At 39.5% G+C, this 27,824-nt stretch overlaps 1 protein-coding gene across 1 annotated transcript in view; it reads right to left on the reverse strand.

Annotated features, from left to right (window-relative positions):
* Window positions 1–27,824, reverse strand: part of ARPC1B (actin related protein 2/3 complex subunit 1B) — a 258,119-nt gene that overhangs the window by 172,476 nt on the left and 57,819 nt on the right. The window contains exons 3-4 of the mRNA XM_044089351.1: window positions 22,330–22,434; window positions 16,784–17,006 (exon numbers count right to left, since the gene is read on the reverse strand). Of these exons, the coding sequence (XP_043945286.1) occupies window positions 16,784–17,006; window positions 22,330–22,434 (328 nt within the window). The remainder of the gene's footprint in view (window positions 1–16,783; window positions 17,007–22,329; window positions 22,435–27,824) is intronic.

Genomic DNA, 27,824 nt, shown 5'->3' on the forward strand with positions numbered 1-27,824 from the left:
ATAGCAAACCTTTGCCTTCTTACAAATATTGTTCTAGACTGCTGAATGTAATTATTTTGTGCATTGCTAAATGTTATTTTTTGCATTGTCTCAGTCTTTATGTTATTATTTTGTGTATCATTTCTCATGTTGCATAGCCTGTATTTATTTTATGTACTCTCTCTCATGATTTCCCAGGTCTTTTTAAATATTGTGCTATATTGCTGAATGCTGTACTTTGCACATTGTTATCATTTTGTTGCTCTCCTGAGCTCAGGTCATGGCTGAAACGTGTCTGTTGAAAATCCCACCTACTTGGTTAGAAAAAGCAAACAAGCAAATAAACACTGTCTCATGTTGGTCATGAAATAAGGTAGCACTACTACCAATACCACTGTCCTTTATCAACAGTTAAATACCAGTAACGGAATCCTATATCCAGATATGCTGATGGCTAAGTCTATAAATTGGCAATTAGAGGAAAACTATCTAAAAACAAATGACACTTACAATAACAGATGAGAAGGACAATAACAAAGTGTTGAAATAAATTCAATAGATTGCTGTTATAGCCTAATGTTTTGCATTACAGACTGTGCAAGTGGCAGCAGTGACAGATTGGTGTGTCCCTAGAATGCACTAGCAAAGACATAAAGTATAGTGCAGTTAATTACAATACTTCTAGGATGCCTGAGCCAGAGAGAAGAAAGAAAGAATGAAACAGGACTGAAGGAGTGGCAGCTAATAGCAGTGCTAGCCACTATGCCTAGGAATGAGAGTATGAACTTAATAGAGATCAGTCAAAAGTATTAAAATGAAAGTCATAGCAGCAGAGATATAAAACCCCAACCACAACCTAGGTGACCTAGATTTAAGTGGTGGGCCAATTGCTGGAGGAACTGACCTGTGAGGATGACAGTCGACAGCCAATATCCACTTGCCCATTCTGCGGTAGGGAGGGACAGAGGTAGGGAGGGAGGCAGACCAGCTGCACGTCTTATACTCAGCACACTCAGGCAGCTCAGCATGCATCGTTACAGGCTGAGAGAGTCTTATGGGAAGATGCCACAATTAGATCCATGCATGAGAGCAGACACTGATCGTGGAGGTGGTACTGTGAGACCATGCACATGCCAGGTAGCTGCATGGGTCCTAACTGGCCATGGGAAAAATGTTCTATCCTCTATGGCTGCCTGGATTACTGCAAGTCAGATGCTCACTACTCAAGCGGTTAAATCTGGACATCACCAATGTAGATTAAGTCCAAAAAACAAAAAGGAAAGTCCAGAATGTGAATTAATTTAAATCAATACTTTATTAAATAAGCAAGATACTAAAAAAGACAAGGTAGTACCCAAAGTCTGTTATAACTTCAGCCCTTATGACCTGCAGCTATCTCTAATTTTGCAGAATGTCCCTGATTTTGCCCCATATTTTTGCACTTTCCAATAAAACATTTGATTTTCTGGTAATCACTGAGGATTATAGTCAGTCAATAATGCCTGATATTAGAGTTTTATACTGTTATTGTTTAAAAAAAACACACGTTGATACAACATTTTAAGTGAATTGGAATAATATTTAAGAATGTTCCCTGATTTTTACTAGGTGAGCTGTCGGCTGAGCCCACCTCCTTCCTCCAGGATGAACAAGCCGCATGGTACCCACTAACTCTCACCTTTCCCATTTGGCTCATCCAATATCCAAGTAACTACCAAGATAACAAGTTATCTATGTTACAGTCAGGGTTTTGTTACTCTGTACAAAAGAGCCAGCAAGAATAATCTGTTAAATATAATATTCTTCTGCACACCTAAGCTATTGGCAACTTTTTAGTAGTTCTATCTTTAGCCCAGACCTATCTTGGATGATATTTCACATACAAGCCATTACTTTCTTTTCTAGGCTGGTTTGTCCATGTGCCTGTCAGTCATACTGGGGTTGGGAGGGTGGCCTAATGGTTAAGGTGTTTACCTTACAAACACAAGGTGCAGGGTTTGAGTCTCACAAGGGATAATTGGCTAGGCTTAAAATGGCTCGCAAAGGCAGTTAGCTTAGTACTAATCTATGAATCTATGAATCTATGAACAAAGACTCCCTTTAATGGACTTAAGCTAGTCATTTCTTTCATGGTGGGGGTCCACCCAGGACCAAGGAGATGAGAGCTTTCTGGAGGGTTTGTCATTCATTCAGACAGTTATGTGAATTGCTTGTGCACTCCTCAACATACTGGCTATGAGAACATTCCTATTAATCAGAGCTGAACCCCTGGGTGGGGATAGAGAAATATAACCTCTACCATGGAGGCACAAAATGCCTTCCGACACTGGCACTCACTTACATGTATCCACTACAAAGGCTATCAGTAAACAATGGGTTGGTGAGCTGAATGCCTGAACCTGGACTACAATTTGCATTGCTGTCTGTCCGCTGAAGGATCATGGCATTCCATGGCTCACTCTACCTTGCCCTTCCCTCAGGATGATCATACCTGCCTTCCCCTGATAGCTTTGTCAGCTGTCCAAGCTGCTATTCAAACTCAAGTCAGGCTGTAGTCAGGGTTTTAGCAATCTATGCCACTGCAACTGGCTTTAAAAGCTTCAGTTTTGAATTTCAGTGGTGTCAAACAATAAATTCATCTCTGTTACAAAACTGCCACTTTAAATGTTAAAACTATCAGAATAAAGGAAAGCTGACTCAGATAAAATAATGCTGGGCCTTTGAAGCTCGGTGAATAACAGCCATGTCTGCATCAGATACTACAGACACTGAAAAATAACAAAAGTATTGAAATAATGCTGTAGCTAGTGATACTGGCACAGAGATACATTAAAAGGACATAGTGAGTAACAGTTATTTATCTTTTACAGCCATGCACCCTAGATGGTTGAAAAAGAACATCATAAAAAGTCTGGAGGTTAGGATTAGTAGACTCACTATGGATGTTAATACATATTTGTTTGAAAATGATCATTTGTATCTAAGGTTTTTAAACAGTGGTTATTCTGATTATTTAGTAAAGAATGCTGTTGGTCAAGTAGTCCTGTATTGGTCTGAAAAATATAGATCAGTATATGACTTTCATCCAGTTGGAGATGGACATGAAATGTCTGATCCCATTGATGTTCAGCAGCCTGTGCCCAATGAGGACAAGGGGTTGGCCATGATTGTTAGTTATGGGCTGGGTGCTAGTGGAATAAAAAAATATTATTATCAAGAACTGGACACTTCTGATGTGTTATTATGGAATGTAACAAATTATTGGCCCCACCGCCATTTTTGTCAATAGTCGGACCAAGAATTTGTAAAAATTGTTGTAATCTAAAATTGCCCCTTCTAACAAAAGGAGAAGAGGAATGTTTAATTGTGGAGGGTGTAGGTATTGTCAATATTTAAATGTGGGTAAAGAATTTGTAATGTGTATTAATATTAAAGAGGACAAGGAGACCTGGTGGTGGAATGAGGAAGTACAGGAGAGTATACAGAGGAAGAGGCTGGCGAAGAAGAAGTGGGATTGTCAAAGAGATGAAGAAAGTAGACATGAGTATAAGGAGATGAGGCGCATGGCAAAGAGAGAGGTGGCAAAAGCTAAGGATAGGGCATATGGAGAGTTGTACGAGAGATTGGACACTAAAGAGGGAGAAAAGGACCTGTACCGATTAGCTAGACAGAGGGACAGAGCTGGGAAAGATGTGCAGCATGTAAGGGTGATAAAGGATAGTGAGGGAAAGGTACTCACAAGAGAGGAGAGTGTGTTGAGTAGATGGAAAGAGTATTTTGAGAGGCTGATGAATGAAGAGAATGAGAGAGAGAGAAGGTTGGATGATGTGGGGATAGTGAATCAGGAAGTGAAACAGATTAGCAAGGAGGAAGTAAGGGCAGCTATGAAGAGGATGAAGAATGGAAAGGCTGTTGGCCCAGATGACATACCAATGGAAGCATGGAGGTGCTTAGGAGAAATGGCAGTGGAATTTCTAACTAGATTGTTTAATGAAATTTTGGAAAGTCAGAGGATGCCTGAGGAGTGGAGAAAAAGTGTTTTGGTACCTATCTTTAAGAATAAGGGTGATGTGCAGAGCTGCAGTAACTACAGAGGGATAAAACTGATTAGTCACAGCTTGAAGTTATGGGAAAGAGTAGTGGAAGCAAGGTTAAGAAGGGAGGTGATGATTAGTGATCAGCAGTATGGTTTCATGCCAGGAAAGAGCACTACAGATGCAATGTTTGCTCTGAGAGTGTTGATGGAGAAATACAGAGAAGGTCAGAAGGAGTTGCATTGCGTCTTTGTAGACTTGGAGAAAGCATATGACAGGGTGCCTAGAGAAGAGTTGTGGTATTGTATGAGGAAGTCGGGAGTGGCAGAGAAGTACGTAAGAGTGGTACAGGATATGTACGAGGGTAGTGTGACAGTGGTGAGGACTGCAGTGGGAGTGACAGATCCGTTTAAGGTGGAGGTGGGATTACATCAAGGATCAGCTCTGAGTCCTTTCTTATTTGCAGTGGTGATGGACAGGTTGACAGATGAGATCAGACAGGAGGCCCGTGGACTATGATGTTTGCAGATGACATTGTGATCTGTAGTGAGAGTAGGAATCAGGTTGAGGAGACTCTGGAGAGGTGGAGATATGCTCTAGAGAGCAGAGGAATGAGAGTCAGCAGGGCTAAGACAGAATATATGTGTGTAAATGAGAGGGAGGGTAGAGGAATGGTGAGGATGCAGGGAGTAGAGTTGGTAAAGGTGGACGAGTTTAAGTACTTGGGATCAACAGTTCAGAGTAATGGTGAATGTGGAAGAGAGGTGAAGAAGAGAGTACAGGCAGGGTGGAATGGGTGGAGAAGAGTGTCAGGAGTGATTTGTGACAGACGGGTATCCGTAAGAGTGAAAGGGAAGGTCTACAAGAGTGTAGTGAGACCAGCTATGTTATATGGGTTGGAGACAGTGGCATTGACAAAAGGCAGGAGTCAGAGCTGGATGTGGCAGAGTTAAAGATGTTAAGATTTGCAATCGGTGTGACTAGGATGGATAGGATTAGGAATCGGTATATTAGAGGGTCAGCTCATGTTGGACAGTTTGGAGACAAAGCAAGAGAGACGAGATTGCGTTGGTTTGGACATGTGCTGAGGAGGGATGATGGGTATATTGGGAAAAAGATGCTAAGGATGGAGCTGCCAGGTAAGAGGAATAGAGGAAGGCCTAAGATAAGGTTTATGGACGTGGTGAGAGAGGACATGCAGGCTGTTGGTGTGACAGAGCAAGATGCAGAGGATAGGAAGAAATGGAAAGAGATGATCCGCTGTGGTGACCCCTAACGGGAAAAGCCGAAAGAGAATGATGATTAATATTAAAGTGATAGTTTCTGTTTTTTTTTACTGTGTAACCAAAAAGGTAGTATATTTAGCTTGTGCTTGTCTTGTGAGACTTTTTATGTAGGTAGAACTATTAGGATGTTAAAGGAAAGTTTATGAAGAAGTGAGAGCTAGACAGATATGTAACAAGAATAATGCATTGTATAGGCATTCTGTCGTGTACTTTTTTGGGGGGTGGGGCAGGGAGGATGCTTTACATCCCTGCTTCATTCTCATAGCCATTCCCAGTGCCTCACATCCACCATCTAGCCTAATGGTTCTTCCCCACCCTGGACTATTACTGAGTTTACAACCAGGGCCAGCATGGCTCCTAAGAGTCTTCCTAGTAGGGAGGGAGTTTGCACCATTTTACTTCCGCAGGTTTTTTTTCCCTCTTTAAGGTATACCCCTAGTTTCCCCTTCCACCCCCTAACTATCTGATATGGGGGTAAACAGGCAATGAGAGTGTGTGATGTTTCACCCTGCTTCTGTGGAAGGTCAGCCTTTACTACCATCCTTCCCTCTCTTAGACTGTGACATCACCCTATACAACAAAGGTCTCCAACAGGGATGTCAAAGGGAATGGCTACATAGCCCCTCCCATCCCAGGATGGGCACCCCCCCCATACCTGTCTATCACTCTGTCAAATGCCTGAGCTGCTACTTGTACCTGCATCACCTGAGGCATAGTTAGGGCTTTATCCCTCTGTGCCACTGGAGTAGCTATTGTTCTAAATTTAAGAAATTTCCTTTACCATCTCTAATAATGTCAACTTGGGTTTGAGGGTTGGGGCTGTGGTGGATGAGCTAGATAATTAAAAGTTTGCCTGGTAAGTAAGGCTGAATGTCTGGGTCTTACCTGGGATCAATGATGTTTTGAATTTTAAGTGTGTATTGTAAATACATCATGTTTACAGGTGAATTCATAGTTTATTTTTCTTTTCTGTATATTTTACATATTTGATACAGTTTAAATATGTTATATGTAAGTGTATGCATTTACATTTTAACAGAGTTCAAAAAATGTTTTGGTTCATGTGACTTGATTTTATCAAATCAGTACTTTATAATGAGTATTTAAGGTTTAGTGTTAATTGTCTTTCTCACAATCTGAAGAAGTCTAGTCTTTGGTTGCTGAAGCAATTACTAACCTTCTCAGGGTGCAGTTTGGAAGAGTCAGCCACCGTGATGACCATTATGGCTGCATTACATTAATGCAAAGCTGACACAACTTAAAGTAGAAAGCTCTGAAAGAGCCAAGGAAATACAGACTACACTTTTCTGGCTCTCTTATTACCTACAGAAAGCTGGCTGTAAGATGACAAACATTAAACACATAGTGGCCATGGCAGAAGCAAAGACATGTTTTAGTAAGTTGGTTTAAAACTGTTACAGGATCAGGCATGCTACAAAAATCTGCATTTCACCAGCATTACCCAAACATTTGAAGAGGGAGACTGGTTCATAGGTTCATAGGTTCATACTAGGCTATCTGCCCTGGGGCATTTATAAGCCTAGCCCGATTGTGTTTGTCTTACGCCACCCCTTGATTTGAGTATACTGTGCCCTTTTTAAAGTTTAGTTTACTGTGCCTCTGTCTAATAGTGACACGGAAGTAATCCCCGGGACAAACCTATGATCCCCCATCCACTCATCAAGATTCTTCTTGAAGAGAGTCAGTGAGGTGCTCTGCCTAACATGAATTGGAATTCTATTCCAGAGCGAAGGGAGCCTCTGGGTTATGAATCTGTCCATCCAGCATGTTCTATTTATTTCTGTGCTGAGGTTCAAGTCCCTCGAGTGCATGGCTCTAAGGGATTTAGATTTACTGAGGTGGAGCATGTCCATTAATTCTGGGTTGGACATAGCTTTATATGTCAGGCATAGATCACCTCGAAGTAGGCGGTATGCAACTGAGTAGAACTGGAGTTTTTTTAACCGAGCAGCATATGGCATCTGTTTGAGTCCCTTAATCCCCCTGGTGAGGTACTTTTGGGGTCTTTCTAATTGCTGCAGGTGTCGGGTAAGGGGGGCATTGTATTCTATGATGGGCCTGATGAGGGATGAATAAAGGGGCACGATTACCTCTCTTGATCTAGATGTGAATCCTTTCATGGTGAGGTGGGCTATGTAGAAGGTCTTTCTAACCACTTTGGCAATGTGGTTGTCAAAGGAGAGATTGCTATCAACTTGGGCCCCCAGATCCCTAATTACTTTCTCTGTACTTAATGGGTTACCACCTATGTGGTAATTTGTGGGCACATTGTTTTTGCCAAAGGGTATGACTATACACTTTTTGGCATTTAGCTTTAGACCATGGCTCTGGAACCAGTTATCCATCTCTGCGAGATCTTTTTGAAGGATGTTTGTGTCAGCTGGAGAGTCGATTATGGCGCCCAGTTTGCAGTCATCTGCAAACTTGGTGAGCCATAGTCCTCCCACGTTGGCCTGTACCTCAGAAAAGTAAATACCGAACAAGAGAGGTTCCAGGACAGAACCTTGTGGGACGCCACTTGTGACCAGTTTCGAGTCTGACATGGCACTGTATTGCTTTTATGATGCAGTCATCTGTAGAATGCAGAAGACTGCATTGTATTTATGATGCAGTCATCTGTAGAATGCAGGAGACTGCATTGCATTTATGATGCAGTCATCTGTAGAATGCAGGAGACTGCATTGTATTTATGATGCAGTCATCTGTAGAATGCAGGGGACTGCATTGTATTTATGATGCAGTCATCTGCAGAATGCAGGAGACTGCATTGCATTTATGATGCAGTCATCTGTAGAATGCAGGAGACTGCATTGTATTTATGATGCAGTCATCTGTAGAATGCAGGGGACTGCATTGTATTTATGATGCAGTCATCTGTAGAATGCAGGAGACTGCACTGTATTTATGATGCAGTCATCTGTAGAATGCAGGAGACTGCATTGTATTTATGATGCAGTCATCTGTAGAATGCAGGAGATTGCATTGTATTTATGATGCAGTAATCTGTAGAATGCAGGAGACTGCATTGTATTTATGATGCAGTAACTTACAGAATGGACTGACATTCCTTATGATAAGATTCTTTTTGAGATGGCACATCGTGTCTTTGTGCCTGGTGTGGGTCAAACAGGACTTCTGAGACCACGAGTAATTCAATTTGCCTCTTATGCTGTAAATGAATAGCTTTTGACCAAGATCTGGAAGATGAGAAAAGTCTGCAGTTTACTGTGATAGTAATTATTCACAAAAAAAGAAGGAAAAAAAGACAGGCCAGCAGAAAAAGCAGGAATGATGCAGAGTCAAAAATATAATAATATAGAGGTTTATTTGTAAACCCAAATAACCACAGACCGGTTTTGGCAGAATATGCCTTCCTCAGTGTGTTACAGACGAATAAACAGAGGATGAAAAATACATATGCATATATATAATATGAATTGACCTATGAGCATAAAAACTGCCCTGTCATTCATTAATATTCATGAATAAGAGTAGGGACACCAAAAACAGTGCAATTCAAAATGAATGATACTAGTAATGATAATTTCAAAAAAAAAATGTAAAACAGTATACATATTTAGATAGACCAGTTATGCTAAAATATGTATGGAACATATTAATAACATGAGAATATATTATAACAAGACAATATATTATAAATATAGCAAATAATGGAATGAATTTGATAACCACCCTGATGTAGTCAAAGCAAAGTGCACAGAAATGTGCAGAGTGCAAAATACAGGGAAATATTCAATATCCTGCTGTACTAGGTTAGCAAAAATCTGATAAACATATATCATCATGATTAAAAACAACATTATAAAAATATATGTATTATGGAACCAATTGGTATATGAAGTAAGAAACATACACTGAAGTGAATGAAGTAAGAAACATGCACTGGCTGACAAGAAGTAAAGTGATACCTGAGTAACGATGTTCATAGGTATATATAGTCATGATAAGTCGGCATATGAATGTTGGTATGTTCACATGATAGGATATGTAGTGGACAACTGTGACATAAGAAAAGTTATGGAAATCAAGGTTAGAAATGATCACTGAGTCCTGGACTGAAAATAGCTCCCAAAGTAATGATCCAATATTTCTCCTTCTGATTCAGAATGCCATGCCAGCCCTGTTTATTGCTACAATCACCCACAATTCAATCAATAATCATAAACGTAAATAGTGCTTGTGGATGTTGGAGGAGGTGTTGGTACATAGCATTGGTGGTCCTTTTGTTTTTGATGTCACTGCGATGTTCATTAATCCTGCTTCTAAGTTGCCTGGTGGTTTGACCCACATAGAAGGCCCCACAGTGACAGGTAGCTAAATATATTACCCAGTCACTACTGCAATTGCCAAATACCTTGCATTGAAAAACCTTGCTGGTGTTCCTGCTGGAGAACTGTTTGGATTTGGTAATCTGTTGACATGATCCACAATGACCACATGGGTGTGTGCCCAAGAGTTCGTGTCCCGTGAGGGTTAACTGTTTGTGAATAGCCTCACCGCTGCCTGTATGTTTGTAGTGAGAGAGGTGTGATCCTAACGTTTTACCCCTTTTGTATGAAAACTTGCATTCCTCGCCTAGAAGGGATCTGAGCTGGTCATTGGCGAGCAGAATATTCCAATGTCTTTTGACAGTATCATGGATGACATTATAATTCCTACCATAGGTAGTGATAAACCTAATGGTAGGTTGTGCAGTGTCAGTAGGTGGATTCTTGTAATCCAATAATTCCGTTCTCTCCATGTTCTTGGCTCGATTTCTCGCCAGATTGATGTCAATATAACGATATCCCCTGTTCATAAATCTGCGGCAGAGATCTGTACTGGCCATATAATGATCCTCCTGATTGGAGCAAAGACGTTTCATATGCATAAACTGTGATACAGGAATGTTTCTGATGGTGTGGCGTGGGTGCATGCTAGAAGCGTGTAAGATAGTGTTATACTGGGGATATTTACGAAAGACCTTCGTGGACACCGTATTGTCCAGGTTTCTGTAGACAGTCACATCCAGAAAGTTGATGGTTTGTTTGTCATAGGTAAGAGAAAATTCCAATCCCCAGATGTTACCATTAAGATATTCCACAAATTCATGTAGATATGCCACATCCGCATGCCACACCATCCAGCAATCATCCAAGTATCAACGCCAAATATCCATTTCCACCAGGTATAGATTGTTGGACATATAGATCATGCACTCTTCAAAATACGCCATGAATAAATCCGCATATATGGGAGCAAAAGATGCTCCCATGACAGTACCCTGAAGCTGCCAGTAGCATTCCCCTTGGAAATAAAAGACATTCTTGTCGAGTACATGTTCAGATAAGCAAATCAACAGTGTGTTGAATCCTGATGTATACAAGTTGGCCCTGTCCAACCAGTATTGTAATGATTGTAATCCAGCCCAGTGTGGAATGCTGGTGTACAGTGCTTTGACGTCTAGTGTGCACATGAGCCAGTCGGGTTCCAACTGTATGTTCTGAATGATCTTGAGAAACTGAGTGGTGTCTTGTAATCTGGCTCTGACCAAACCCAAGAGTGGTTTAAGGTGTTGTGTTAGAAATGTTGAGAGGGGCTCAGTTAAAGATCCTATCCCTAACACAATAGGTCTTCCTGGGGGCTTAGTTAATGATTTGTGAATCTTGGGTAATAAATAAAGAATTTGTTTGCGTGGTTCAACAACCTTAAGATGGGACACACACTTTTGACTAATGATTCCCTCCTCACATGCCAAATTCAAGAATAAATCAATTTGACATTTGAAATTGGGAGTGGGATCAAAAGACATTTTAATGTAACATGTTTTATCAGACAATTGTCGGAGACCCTCCAGTATATAAGCATCCAGATCTTGAACAACTACTGCGCCTCCCTTGTCCGCTGGTAATACTGCAATTGTTTTGTTATTGAGGAGTTGTTCCAAGGCCAGATTCTCGTTTTGATTGAGATTATTCGCCATCATGGTGTGTCCATAATTCTGAAAAAGAAGATCCCTAAGGACAGATTGCATAAATATTGATACATGCTTGTTCATGGGAGGTTGGAATTCCGATTTACCAAATCTGAACTCATCAGATCTTTGAGAGCATGAATTCGCAAAGAATAATTTGAGGTTTAGATTCCGACAAAAGCCCAAAACATCATTCACAACATGATATTCATGGGAAAAGAAGCCAGGTATAAAGTTCAGGCCTTTATTAAGTAAAATTAATTGATCCCCAGTCAATGCCACCCATGAAAGATTGAGAACATTCTGATTAATAGTTATTGCTTCATTTAGGTCAAGAAATTCTTGATCAGACCCTCCAGGGAATTGTCTATTATGTTTGTTTTTGTTTTCTGCCCCCCCTGTGTTTGTGGCCATGTCTAAAGGGAACTGTTTATTGCTCTTTTTCCTATGTGGAGACCCCCTGTCCGTAGAGCTATCATAATCAGTAAGTGAGGAGTCTTCTCCAGAGGTACTATTGTAAGCTCCCTCCCTGTTTTTAAGAATAGACCTGGGTCTCTTCCTGATGCGGTTGGGACCCAGACCCTGACCAGGATCTGCAAACTGAACAGACCGGTTTGTCTCAAAGGGACGACCCCTCTGGTAGTCGGAGAAATCCCTATGAAATTTCTTTATCTTGCGTTCTTTAGTAATCTTTTCGTGATTACTTAGATCTTTTGCAATTAGAGCATAACGTTTTCACTTCCTGGATGTTAATATCCACTATTCTCTCATAATATTTCAACAGAGCGTTCACAAATAACATGGACCCAGCTTGAAGTGCTACCTTCCAATCTTCATTAAGTTTGTCATCAGGTCTACCAACCAAAGGTTGGAGCCGTATTCTAAACCCACGAGGGGCTATATTTAGATACCAACACCTCCTCCAACATCCACAAGCATTATTTACGTTTATGATTATTGATCGAATTGTGGGTGATCGTAGCAATAAACAGGGCTGGCATGGCATTCTGAATCAGAAGGAGAAATATTGGATCATTACTTTGGATGCTTATATACTGGAGGGTCTCCGACAATTGTCTGATAAAACATGTTACATGAAAATGTCTTTTGATCCCACTCCCAATTTCAAATGTCAAATTGATTTATTCTTGAATTTGGCATGTGAGGAGGGAATCATTAGTCCAAAGTGGGGACAAGGTTGTTGAACCACGCAAACAAATTCTTTATTTATTACCCAAGATTCACAAATCATTAACTAAGCCCCCAAGAAGACCTATTGTGTCAGGGATAGGATCTTTAACTGAGCCCCTCTCAGCATTTCTAACACAACACCTTAAACCACTCTTGGGTTTGGTCAGGGCCAGATTGCAAGACACCACTCAGTTTCTCAAGATCATTCAGAACATACAGTTGGAACCCGACTGGCTCATGTGCACACTAGACGTCAAAGCACTGTACACCAGCATTCCACACTGGGCTGGATTACAATCATTACAATACTGGTTGGACAGGGCCAACTTGTATACATCAGGATTCAACACACTGTTGATTTGCTTATCTGAACATGTACTCGACAAGAATGTCTTTTATTTCCAAGGGGAATGCTACTGGCAGCTTCAGGGTACTGCCATGGGAGCATCTTTTGCTCCCATATATGCGGATTTATTCATGGCGTATTTTGAAGAGTGCATGATCTATGATATGTCCCACAATCTATACCTGGTGGAAATAGATATTTGGCGTCGATACTTGGACGATTGCTGGATGGTGTGGCGTGCGGATGTGGCATATCTACATGAATTTGTGGAATATCTTAATGGTAACATCTGGGGAATGGAATTTTCTCTTACCTATGACAAACAAACCATCAACTTTCTGGATGTGACTGTCTACAGAAACCTGGACAATACGGTGTCCACGAAGGTCTTTCGTAAATATCCCCAATATAACACTATCTTACATGTTTCTAGCATGCACCCACGCCACACCATCAGAAACATCCCTGTATCACAGTTTATGCATATGAAACGTCTTTGCTCCAATCAGGAGCATCATCATATGGCCAGTACAGATCTCTGCCGCAGATTTATGAACAGGGGATATCGTTATGTTGACATCAATCTGGCGAGAAATCAAGCCAAGAACACGGAGAGAACAGAATTATTGGATTACAAGAATCCACCTACTGACATTGCACAACCTACCATTAGGTTTATCACTACCTATGGTAGGAATTATAATGTCATCCATGATACTATCAAAAGACATTGGAATATTCTGCTCGCCAATGACCAGCTCAGATCCCTTCTAGGCGAGGAATGCAAGTTTTCATACAAAAGGGGTAAAACGTTAGGATCACACCTCTCTCACTACAAACATACAGGCAGTGGTGGGGCTATTCACAAACAGTTAACCCTCACGGGACACGAACTCTTGGGCACACACCCATGTGGTCATTGTGGATCATGTCAACAGATTACCAAATCCAAACAGTTCTCCAGCAGGAACACCAGCAAGGTTTTTGAATGCAAGGTATTTGGCAATTGCAGTAGTGACTGGGTAATATATTTAGCTACCTGTCACTGTGGGGCCTTCTATGTGGGTCAAACCACCAGGCAACTTAGAAGCAGGTGACATCAAAAACAAAAGGACCACCAATGCTATGTACCAACACCTCCTCCAACATCCACAAGCACTATTTACGTTTATGATTATTGCTCGAATTGTGGGTGATCGTAGCAATAAACAGGGCTGGCATGGCATTCTGAATCAGAAGGAGAAATATTGGATCATTACTTTGGGAGCTATTTTCAGTCCAGGACTCAGTGATCATTTCTAACCTTGATTTCCATAACTTTTCTTATGTCACAGTTGTCCACTACATATCCTATCATGTGAACATACCAACATTCATATGCCGACTTATCATGACTATATATACCTATGAACATCGTTACTCAGGTATCACTTTACTTCTTGTCAGCCAGTGCATGTTTCTTACTTCATTCACTTCAGTGTATGTTTCTTACTTCATATACCAATTGGTTCCATAATACATATATTTTTATAATGTTGTTTTTTATCATGATGATATATGTTTATCAGATTTTTTGCTAACCTAGTACAGCAGGATATTGAATATTTCCCCTGTATTTTGCACTCTGCACATTTCTGTGCACTTTGCTTTGACTACATCAGGGTGGTTATCAAATTCATTCCATTATTTGCTATATTTATAATATATTGTCTTGTTATAATATATTCTCATGTTATTAATATGTTCCATACATATTTTAGCATAACTGGTCTATCTAAATATGTATACTGTTTTACATTTATTTTTTGAAATTATCATTACTAGTATCATTCATTTTGAATTGCACTGTTTTTGGTGTCCCTACTCTTATTCATGAATATTAATGAATGACAGGGCAGTTTTTATGCTCATTGGTCAATTCATATTATATATATGCATATGTATTTTTCATCCTCTGTTTATTCGTCTGTAACACACTGAGGAAGGCATATTCTGCCGAAACTGGTCTGTGGTTATTTGGGTTTTCAAATAAACCTCTATATTATTGTATTTTTGACTCTGCATCATTCCTGCTTTTTCTGCTGGCCTGTCTTTTTTTCTGGATATTTGGTTTGGGCCGTGCATCCCCCACCTGCATAGAATTTGGTTTGTGCATAGTAATTATTCACCCAACACAAGAAAACAGAGAAATGAATTTGTTCCAATCTTCAAGCTTTGTGGAGAGAAAAAGATCCATTTCTGAGTGACTGGTGGGTGTGTTTTTTTAACCACCCTTTTGTATATGATATTAGTGACATTACTTTCTGTTGGGGGGATATTTAACTTTGTAGTTCTAGTACACTGTATTTTCTGATGAGAAGAAAGCACCGAACTACTTCAATAAATTCTTGATATTTGCACTTAGCTTTATGGTTGATTGACTTGGCAATGTTGCTGGTTATGTTTTTAAGTGATACTGGTTCCATATCACAGCCAAAGCTCCACGTGACTTTGTTGACATTATATTTGCTGAACTATTTTATACTGTATTCCTAATTCATGTTCATAGGTTCATAAGTAAGTAATAGGCTAGCTGCCCTTGAGGAACATTTTAAGCCTAGCTAATTTCTCTTTTTGTGTTAGATCATTTAGTTAGAGACTGGCCTTACCCATCACATGGTTGATAATTATATATTACCCCTAATGAGAATAACTGGGATCATACCATAGATAATTTGAGGGGACCCGTGCATGGGAGAAAGCATTTACGGCTTGCCTTTGTCCATTAATAGTACAGGGGGCAGTTCTGAGGTAAATTTTCTGTTTCCCATCCATAGATCCAAATTGCACTTGAATATGGACAGGTATGAGCTGTGTTTTATGCAGATGGGGAGCCTGTTCCAGAAAAGCAGTATCCTCTACAAGATATACTTGTCCATTCAAACCATTCCTGTGATCTTACAGAAGAGGTTTACATCCCTAGATCAAGTACTTCTAATGCCAATTGACTTGCTGATGTGCAGTAAATCCATTAGTACTGGGCAGAAGGATGCCTTGTATGCCAGACATAGGTCACATCTTAGCAGTCTGTAGGATACTGAGTAAAGTGACAAGAATTTGACTTGGTGGACATCAGACTTGTTTTTTAGGCCTCTGCATGAGGTGCATCCATAGTTCTTACATGACCAGTTTGTTTATTTGTGTCTTTCGGCTTTTCCCGGTTAGGGGCCGCCACAGCGGAACTCCGGTCAGCTAATGATTGGCAGTAGAGTTTTACATGCTGGCTTGCCGGGCCTAACGCACAACCTTCAACGAAGGAACACTCAACTACTCAAATTAGTCTTATATACTCATCATACATTCTTTTCATTATAGAAATCTGAGCTATTTTAAGCAACAGTTTAAATTTCCCTAAAATTAAATTTTAGCTTGCAATGCTTTTCATGCTTATCAATGTAACTGGCATAATAAATATTAGCTACTAAAGAAATTTAACCAATTCAGCATGCACGTGTGCGCACGCACACACACACACACACACACACACACACACACACACACACACACACACACACACACACACACACACAGACACACACACAGATACTCACACACACACACACACACACACACACACACACACACACACACACACACACACACACACACACACATATATAAAAAGAACAGTTTGACAGTTAACAATATAAGCTACTTCTTGTAGGCTAGCATTTGATACCCTCAACCTTCATTTGCCTACTGTGTGATTATCAGCCAGTCACTTAACCAAACCATCTTCCCAGGCTTAGTCTGAAAAAGGCCTATGTTTAATCCACACACACACACACACACACACACACACACACACACACACACACACACACACACACACACCCACATCGATATATATATATATATATATATATATATATATATATATATATATATATCCACAAACTAATTTACAGCTCACCAGTCATTGTCCTGTTCAAAGTAGCAGATTGATATAAGGCGGGATCCACTGCCTACTGCAAATTTGTTCTCCTTTGGAGACCATTTCACACAGCGAGCAGCACGGTTAATTCTGAGAATGACCAGGGTAGGTTTCCAGGTATCGCCTTTCAAGGTCCACACATAGGCATTACGGTCTGTCCCACAGGTTACAATACGATTGCTTTCTGCGGCCCAATCAATACCTAAGGCAGAAGAGAGGTAACTCATTTTCATTATCAAACACAAAGAACTTAACAAGAAATCAGTTTGGAAGAACACCACATCATCAATACTTCATAGCCATCTGACTTAGCAGTTTAGCTAGGGATAACATTTGATATATCTGACTAAACATATAGCCTGTTTCTCTCCATACCTCTCAACTCTCCCTGATTTTGTCTCAAATTTTAGATCTGCCATCTTAATCACTCCAAAAACAGAAACAAATGTCAATAATTAGTTACAGACTTCTTTTATTTCAGAAAATTATATTAATTCACATCCTCTTTCTCTGTCAATGCCTCAAGTTAATAGTGTTAATAGTTTAAAAATTGTACCTAATTATCCCTGATTATTTCTGAATTTGTGCCTGATTCTGTTGAGATTTGTTCTTGATTCATTGAGAATTATGCCTCAATGAAGACAATCCACAGAAGCTGTACTGCCCCAGAGACAGCCTATGATACAAGAAGAGGAGAATCCCACCATAAGAGAAGTAACAACAGTAAAGAAGATGAAGTCATGGAAAGCAGCAGCAGGCTCAGATGAGGTCACAGCAGATATGATAAAGGTGCTGGGTGAGATAGGGGAGAAATGGCTCCTGCGGGTACTCATAGCAGTGCGGAGAGAAAGGCATTTCTCAAGTGACTGGGAAATAAGCATACTAGTGTCAGTGTTCAAGAATAATGGGGACATCCACAACTGTGAGCAGTACGCAGATATCAAACTCTTGTCACATTGCATGAAAGTACTGGAGAGGGTGACTAATAAACAAATATGCAGAGCAGTAGGAAGTAAGATGGGAGATGAGCAATTTGGATTCAGATCAAGATACAGCACAAGTGACCCGATGTTTGCAGTGAGACAGATAGTTGAGAAGATGCTAGAGATGAGGAAAGAGTCCAACTAGGCATTCCTAGACTTGGAGAAAGCATGCGACAAGGTCCAAGAAAGCTGAGTTGGGCAGTCGTGCAGTAGCTTGAAGTCCCAGAAACATTGGTAGAATTAGTGCAAGCTATGTACAAGGACCCAATGACTCAAGTACAAACAGTGTTTCATCTCACAGAGGGGGTTCCCAGTGGCAGTAGGTGTGCCTCACAGTTCAGCTCTGAGTCCGCAATTCACACTGGTGATGGACTACATTAGCAAACAGATCTGAAGGTATAGATCAACAAAGGTGCTATATGCAGACAATGTGACATTACAGGCAGACTCTGAGCAACAACGTCAGCAAAGGATAGTGGAATGGAATGCAAAACTGAAGACGTGGGATGAAACTGAGATAAGAAAGTTGTAATGGCAGCAAATGGTAGAGTTCAGAAGAAGCTGAAATTGAGCTAGAAGGGTAAACAGTAGAAGAGATTAATAGCTTAGAGTATATGGGAGGGGTGGTGAAGGAGAATGAAAGTCTGAATGAGGAGGTCAATGCTAGAATCAGAGGGCCTGCAGCCAACTGGCACAGTGTCACATATAGTATATGACAGAAGAATGTCAAAGAAGCTGAAAAGAAAGGTGTACAAAACAGTGGTGTGACCAATGCTACTGTATGGTACAGAAACCTGGGCAGTAAAGGAAGAGCAGTTGAGGAAGCTAGAGGTGATGCAAATGAAGTGCCTGAGATGGATGGTAAGATTTTCACTGTGGGACAGACGAAGAAATGTGGACAAAAGCAGGAGCTAAAGTAGCTCCAATTGCAGAAAAGATGAAAGAGAACAATTTCTGTGGTTCAGGCACATGTGCAGAAAAGCGGAAGACAATCTAGTGAAGAGGATTTGGGACAGACAGAAGGCAGGAGGAAACAAGGGCATTCAGAAAAGAGGTGTAAGGATTGTGTGAGAGAAGACCTGCAACAGTCAGGCATACATGCCGAAGAAAGCAGTTGAGTGGCACTGAATAGAGAGAGAGAGAGAGACAGATGGCGACAGTTGACATACCACCCCAACCCCATGTAGAGAATGGGAAAAAGGGGGCTCATGATAACTATGCCTCTCTCTTCAACAGCATTCATTTTTCTCCATTTCAGTATTTGGCATTTGTGGCATATCCTCTGTGTTGAAGGAGCACCTAGATTTCTTGGATAGTTGACCCTTGTTACAGAGAAGATATATAATGCATAAGAATGCATAAGAAAAGAATACCAAGTCACTTAAATTCAAGCTTAATGGCATTTTTCTTCCATTTACATTTACCCTTAAAACTGGTTACAGTGCACTTGCCCAGAAGGGCTCTGAAACCTGATGTTGCAGTTCTCCTATACACCACAAGAGGGCACTATGCCCATGTACAAGTGTGGATATGAAAAGATGGGTCTTTGTCATCAGCCACCAGCCCTAAGCCTTCATCATCGTGATGAGTAACAATGACAACTACAGTGATAATTCCAATTTATTGATAACTGCACTTCATAAAAAGATTGCGTGTAATGCTTACTTTCATGTGCATTATGTCCCCTGCAACTTTTTTTTTTGTTTGCTCTTTGTCCCCATTTCATTCCCTTATCACCAAGGGTGAGTGTCTGCCAAGAAGGAGCATCATTTATTCATATTCATCATTTGTTAACCAAGGTAGAACACTGATCCCAATGGACCACTTTCAGGCACAGCCCATGAGAGTACAACATGCAGAAGATAAAGATGACACATTCAAATGGACATGCATGTGATCAGTAGTGAAACACGTTTTACAAGTAAACAATCAGTACTATAACAGAAATAACAACTAAAAGTACAAAAAAACTCAGCTGTAACTTAATAAGCATTTAAGCTGTAAGACAAGTTACATAACTAGATGAAAATACACTACACATAGTCTAAGGGTGGGCAGCGGCAAGGCATAAATGGCTACATGTCCCAATTATTTGCGCTCTCTGTTTCTATGAACTATTCACTACATGCAGTATGTGGGATAAAGTGTACATGGAGGATGGAAGATAGAAGGGATGGAAAAGTTAAGGAAGAGCAGAAGGAAGGTGTGGAAAAGTAATAAATGAAGGGGCATGGTATGAGCCTCATTGGTAAAGTAGTATGAAGAAAATGAGAGGCTAGAATACAGGGAAAGTGTGCTGGAGACAAACCGCTCCTAAACGAGCACAGTTTTGTTAACAGAAGAGCCTATTTCCTAATCCTAATAACATTCTTATAGCAAGTTTCATCTGGCATGGAGCAAGGATTGCCTTCTCACCGTAAATACTGGATCTAGCAAAAAAACTATCAAACCATCTAATATGTAGCTATCAAGCACAGTGAGCAAAACTAGGAAATATTACCCAGGAAACAGGGATCTCTCTTCGGACCATTTTACTTTCATATTTTTATAATTGATATTAAAGCTGGAGATTCTGTGGGTAAACAAATACTGTAAGGTACTGACAGATATAACTATGCTGCAGGATAACTTTACAAAACTGAATAGACAGCACTCCAGGAATAATCTGAATTTCAAGGCAAAAAAATGTGTTATTGTACCATATCATAAGAGAATTGTATACAGTACATACACAAGAGATAAACAAATTAAAAATGACAGATAAAGTCAGTGATCATGGTACATTTCTAGTTAAATAACCTAGTTTTGACTATAATGTATCTACCACAGTAAGGAAAGCATTTGGTGGTCTATATCTGATACTAAGAGTTATTGTTAGTAAAGCATTATAAGTAATGATTACCCATCAAAGTCTCTTGCAAGATTAAACAATGAGTATGTTGGAATCTCATCTGACTATAGAGAGTAGGCAAAGCTGTCTCATTGAATCATGGTGAAGGGAATGAGGAAACGAATGCACTCGCTATCCGTATCTCTGATCTATTACAGCTTATGTAGCATCATGCCCTGTCTGAGCCTGCATTTGTGTTACATTTAACATAAATGTACACAGTGCATGCTCAAGATCTGGTAATGCAGCACTTAAAACAGACATTAATGTTAGTAGGAAAAGCAACGATTTTTGAGGCCACTTTTACTGAAGCACTGCAATAAAATACATCTATGCATACGACATTGTATGAGTATAACTGAATTAAAAAGAAAAATAATAAACAGCTACAAGCAGATAAACATTATAAAAGAGTCATACTGGCATTTATGTTTCTTAATGACTTAAGTGAACCTATAAACATATCAAACTGCCATGTAACCTACTACATACATTGTTTTTAATCTGTAAACTCCTCACTAGGTGCAGGCAGATTTTAATGAAAATATGTGTAAAAAGCAGACTTTTGTCAACAATTTTAATTTTCTTACAGATACCATATCCTAAATACAATAATATCCTCCTACGTGAAATATTTTAGAATAGGTCAGACATTCAAAGAATAAATAAGACCTGTGGTTATGGTACAGTATCACAACTCCCCCTTGGTAGTCCAATATGAACCAATATCAAACCAAACCACAGGATATTATTGTTTACTTAGAAATGCAAAAAAGAAAGCTCTTGCATAAAGATTAGAATATTGTTTGAAAACTGCAATGTTAGTAAATGTCTAAATTAACAATTATTTCTACCAGGAAGCATCTGTGAAAAAGCTAAAAATTAAATATGACTGGGGAAACAAAAACATTACGCCCACGTTCTTATACAGTAATACTTCTAGGGGCATATAAAAGAAAATTTGCTTATTTGTCAGTTTGTTCATTCATATTTTAATGACTTAAGATACACCATTGAGAATTTCTTGTTTTGAAAGATAAAGCTGGAACGTATGTGTCATTTAGTGACCTGCTCAAAATGATTGAGTATGCAGGTGGAGGCCGTACAAATCATATTCAGGACAGCTGAATGGGCCTATTCACAGCTTGCTGCCTTAATCAGTCAAGCTATACTGCTATATAAATAACAGCTACCAAGCCCAAACACCAAGAAAAATTGTGTGCAAACAGATGTCTGTGTATCCAGCAAATTCTAAAAATATTCTCCATGTAAATTAGCAGTCCTATCTACAAATACTGTATTATATGGCATGCAGAGATTAAAATAAATAAATAAAAAGAAAACCAGTACAGAACCAAACTGCAGCATGCTACATTATACACAACAGAAGAACAGGTATTACTTGTACGAACCTTTGGTTTCATCTCGTGCCAAAGCACAGCAATATATAATATCCCAACTCACTTCCAAAAGTACTGATTAATGAATTCACATTTGTGCAGGTGACTCAAAAATAATTTTCGTAAGTTATCTAGGTTTGAAGATATATTTGACAATGGATAGTTAGTTCATAAACCACAAAACAATTATCATTTAAAAACAGGCAAAATAATTGTATTAAGTCAAAAGTCAGCAGTTCATATTTTTCTCACCTGTCACCTGTCCATTGTGTTCCTTCAGTTCATGCACTTTTGTCCATTTGTTCCCATCCTTCTTGTAAATATGCACCTCATGGTTATTCGGACAGAAGGCAATTTCTATAGAGAAAGAAAGATGCAATATAGGATAATTAAAATTCTTGGGAAAATCATCTAATTAGCCAATGTGCATATGGACTAGCAGGACTTAAAACCTATGCACCATATGCAGTTTGTTTCTAAATACTTAGCATTTATTCACATTTGATAATCAGATATTAGCTTTATCACTTCTACTTGGTCAACCTAGGGGACATGTTTTACACAGAAAGCAAATGAAATAATGTGGGTTTAAAATATACTAAAACACCACAAAGTTATCAGAAAAATTATACAGAATAAAACATAAAATTAACGTACATCACAAACAATTTAAGTATATCCTGAATAAAGCCAACTTCATTCCCATTGAAGGTGTCCTAAAAGCAGGTGCATCTTCTGCAATCAGTGCTTTGCAGCAGCTGTCTTTCAATATATGTGTTCCTGACATTTACAAGACAACGAATCTGTATAGTCAAAGTCAAAGTAAACTTTATTGTCATTCAGAAATCACACAAGTGCAAAAACTGAATGAAATTCTGTGTCTCCGGACTCAGTGTGTCAACAACATACAGACTATTTTCACAGACATTTACACATGTAACACCTAGCTATTCCATCACTGACATGCAGGTACACAGACTAACATTGCACATAATTAGAAACACATTTTAACACTTTTCAAAGTGAACACTTACTTGCATGACACTTTAGTATTGCACAGGTACTTGGTTAAGACATTGTGTTGATTCTTGCACAGAAAGAGACATTTAGTATTGCACTGTGAACATTGGAGAATTGCACTATGGTTAATTTATGGAATTGCATGTATTGCACTGAAAGAAGAGATATTTTACTGCATTGCTACTGCCCTGGATGGCCTATAAGTTACAGTCATGGTGAACATTGCAGGTGAGACTGGTAACCACTTTAATGCACAATTTGAGACAGTTTCTACTGACCCTGGTGAACATTATGGATTGTAGTGGTTATTAGAGTTCAGCAGCCTGATGACATTAGGGAAGAAGCTGTTCCTGAATCTCATAGTTCTGCAATGCATGCTTCGGAAGGGCTTTCTGGATGATAGATGCAGGAACAGTCTGTAAGCAGGGTGAGTGCAGTCTTTAATTATTCCTCTGGACCTGCTGAGACATCTGGATAAGTACAAGTCATGGATAGGTGGTCTTAATGATCCTCTTGGCTATCTTCACCACTCTCTGGAGAGATTTGCGCTCAGAGGTAGAGCAGCTTCCATACCATACTAAAAGGTTGTTTGTCAGGATGCTTTCTATAGTACCTCTGTAGAAGGTAGTGAAAACAATCGATGAGAGAATTGCTCTCCTCAGCCTTCTTAAAAAGTGCAATCTCTGGATGCACTTTCTTGACTATGGCTTTTGTATTTATGTTACAAGATAATTCCTCATCAATGTACACTCCTAGAAAATCAGTACAAGTACAGTATAGAAAATACAAGTAATTTGTATTTCTCTCCCTATAAAGACTTTGAACTTGTTGCTAAGTTACTTCAAAATGCTGCTGATGCAAGTAAAACTGTGTCAATAGTAAAATGTGTTTAAGAAATGCCTTTACACTATATCACTGAAAAAGATGCTTTTGATTTGTTATCTTAAGTAAATCTGTAGGGAATGGGGTGGATGTAGCAAGGTATGGTCATTTACTACATTTGTTGTTATATAGCTTCACTGACACTGCCTTCCTGAAGATTAAATATGGAGTGAGCTTCCCTCCCTGACGTGCGATAAACTGAGGGGTTCTATGCTCATGGTTGATACAGAGAGCCTTTCCCAAGACAGCCATGTAAGGACTGCCGCATAAAGCAAACTTGCCTCTGGTGTCACACAAATGCATAGTTATCTAGAGCTTGTGTTTGGATGGTGAGACTTGGGGGGGGGGCGCAAATTTCATTATTTCCCATTTGGTGCAAGGCCTATGATAATCTATGGGAAGGGTGTCTCTTTTCCAGAAGTCACCCTTCCTGGGCATGAATAGTGAATTTATTTCTTATTTACATATTCATTCTCTTGATTAGGGGGTGGGGGCTTCAACCAAAACCCAGGCCAAATGCATGATTAAAAAATGTATGAATAGTAGTTGTTGTTAGCATCCTGGAAACTGTGCTTAAAAGATGAGATGATTCTCAGTATTGTAACCATCAGTCACATCCCACTGTTCCCTTCTCTCTCTTGCTTGGTATATGAGTTCAGCTTCCCTATGGACTAGGGCCACTTATGGGGAAGCAGGGACCCAGGAGCTAAGCACTGTTACAGAAGCCAGTCAGGAAACTCTGGTTAATGTCAATGTGCATTACCCTTGGCACATGCTGGGATTTTGCTTTGCCTTCTCTACTTCCCTTGGTTGGTGGTAAGCATCCTGCCACAAAAGGGCCTATGATACTGACCCCTAGCTGCATGCTCAGACATATCCAACCCAGCTAGTGAGAAGAACTGCTTAAAATGCCATGTTCATGGCTTCCAGTACAAACCAGCAGATGTTTGAGCAGTATGGCCTAACCAAACCTCACTGCCTCCCAGGATGGGTAAGCTGCAGCTGGACACTCACTCTCCCTCCTCCAGTTTACTCTTCCTGTCCCCAAGCTCACTAACAGAACCAAATCACTGGGCTACAACTAGGGCTCCATCCCTCATAGAGATGGCTATTACCAGCTTATGGTTGTAGGTGAGGGTATTTATCATAATGTTAAGTCTAAGAAATTTTAGAAATTAAAAAAAAATGTTTTCTGGCCCTATGAAAAATGCTGCGGCAATGCAAAGAGCTAAGTGTTAACAACTTTACCAAACAAGAAGCAGAAAGTTAAATTCTAGCTATGAGAAGAGTACATTCTGTGTAGTTGCTTTCCTATCCAACTGATAAGAAGTCTGGAGATGAATACAGGCCCATAGCAGTTTTCTAGTTTTATTTTGCAGTTATTTAACACTCATGGAGGAGACAGTGAGAGAGAATATCAAATGGGGGGGGGGGGCATCAAAAAGCTCCCTGAACCAAACTTCAAAAGAACTGCTACATCAATTAGAAGTTTTGTTGCTGTTGTTTGTTTGTTGTTGTTGTTGTTGTTGTCGTCGTCATCGTTTTGTTTTACTTTCAAGCACAGGCAGTGGTCAAAGCCTAGGAGCACAGCACTACATATCCTGGGACACACAGAAAAGGGACACTTGCACCTAACATGCTTACCCAGTTAAGAAATCTTTAAAAATATAGCCTGTGCTTCAGCCAGGGTTCAAACCCAGCCCTCCAGTTTACCATTCCAGCTTGTCTAATTAATAAAGTATTGAAGCAACTGAGAGTTTGTTAACATTTTGAAACTCCATCTCTCCCTCACACATATGCAATTTTCAGCCAAACTGATCAATGAGAACAGAAATGCAAGATGTGATTGTGGAGAAGAAGATGTATAGCAATGAAAACTAAGAGGAGAGTGAACCATTGTAGCAGTATTCTGTGGATGATAACAATTAATTTGGCTAAATGTTAGGTAAGTAACCAGAATGTAAAAATAAGTGAAATTTGGTTTCTTGTGCATTACTTGTCTTCTTGAAGGGTACACAGAATTGTTACGAATCTTCGGGATTAAAGATGTTGAATTTCTGTGTGCTCAACTGGTCACAGTGATGCTGATTAAACAATAGGTGGCTGAAGTGAGAAGCAGGAAATGGGAGATGCATGTGTAAGAAGAGAGCAATTGGTTATAGAAAACATAAACTGCATACAAGGAACCTGAATGAGACTGATTTGTTTGTGTCTTTCGGTTTTTCCCAGTTAGGGGTCACCATAGTGGAACTCTGGTCCACTAATGACCGGTGGTGGATTTTTACGTACCGGGTTACCAGCCCTGACGCACAACCTTCAACGAAGGCATGCCCCATTCATGTATGCCTCCACACAGAAGATGCTCTAGCTGAGAATCGAACAGTGCAAAGTCTTGCTATGAGGTGACGCTACCGCAGCACCACCACCGCGGGTCTGAATGAGACTGATTGAAGTGTTGGAAAAAGAAGAGGGACTGGATTTGGAGTTTGTCAAAACTAAAATGGTGCAGAGGATGGGATTTGTGAAATTGTCATTGGGTATTGAAAAAGTACACAGACTACCCTTGAGTATTTCAGAGAAATTTTACAGCAAACCCAGGTTTATTGTGGTACAGTTTGTGACTACATATGAGGAAGAACAGGTATTGAGGCAGCCAGGAAAGACATCATAACATGCATCAAACAGAATAAAGTTTAGGCTGACTTTCTCAGCAGTGTCAAAGGGAAGGCATGATTACTTTTACTAATGTTGAGGAAGCAATTGTTAAGTTGAGACAGTTGCCTGTGCATTCATTTTGAAATGCAGTGGGGTTTAATATAAAAGACTTGCATATTCAGGTGACTCTGCAAGCTCAGTGGAAGCAAAAGACAAATGGGAAGAATCAGATGAGACAATTGGAAATGAGAGAATATTGTTGTGTAAAGTGGCAGATGAGAGATGATACAAAACTCTTAGTCTACACTTTGACTATGAATTATCATGGGCTGTGGTGCTGTGGATACAAAATCATTTATTTTTTCTCTGTATTATTAGACTATTGTTTAGATGATGGTTCACTGTTGACAGATGATGTTTTATAGCACATCTACCCATGGGAATAAGAATGTGGGCTGTCCATTAGAATTATTGATATTAATACATATATATTAATATTGTTAAAAGATGTACCTGTATTTTTAGAATCAGTCATGTAAAATAACTACTATTTGTGTTCGCTGGAGCTTTTCTCCCCGGGCCTCTGCTGAAAATGGACATATATCCAGTTGGACCAGTCCAGTTCAACAAATATAAAATAAAATAAATAAAATAAATACATTGAAAATGAAATGTATGATAATTAGTAAGCCCCAATTCTTTCATAAATGGATTTGAGTATTTTTGTTTTTTTTATATTCATATTACTAATTATAAATAAGTTCCACTGGGGGGGACTTATAATAAGGGGCTGCAGAAGAAGACGTTTTTTATTTTGTTTTTAGTTTTAATGAAAATAAAAATAATAGTGAAGTTCAATGGTGCAAAAACAGGTGTTTTATACGGCAGACACGATCAATTGTCTTGTGAAACAACGCACAACTGCGTTTGTTTTTTTACTGGACCTTAGCAACTACTGACTGGGTATATATAACTACGTCTGACAATTACAAATTTTGAGTACATTCATCAGTTATTCAGTGTTGTTTAATAGGAGGTGCTCATAATCAAACTTGCACGCATCCCATGCAATTCTTGAAATTCAGTTTTCCTACTGTGTGTGGTACAGTCACTACAGGAATAATACCGAACCATAAACAATGATATTTCATATACCTGGGCATTAGAACAGATGAACGTGAAATATCACT

The sequence above is a fragment of the Protopterus annectens genome, chromosome 12.part0 (genome assembly GCF_019279795.1).
Source record: "Protopterus annectens isolate FY-2018-M chromosome 12.part0, PAN1.0, whole genome shotgun sequence".
In the NCBI taxonomy this organism is placed as follows: domain Eukaryota; kingdom Metazoa; phylum Chordata; order Ceratodontiformes; family Protopteridae; genus Protopterus; species Protopterus annectens.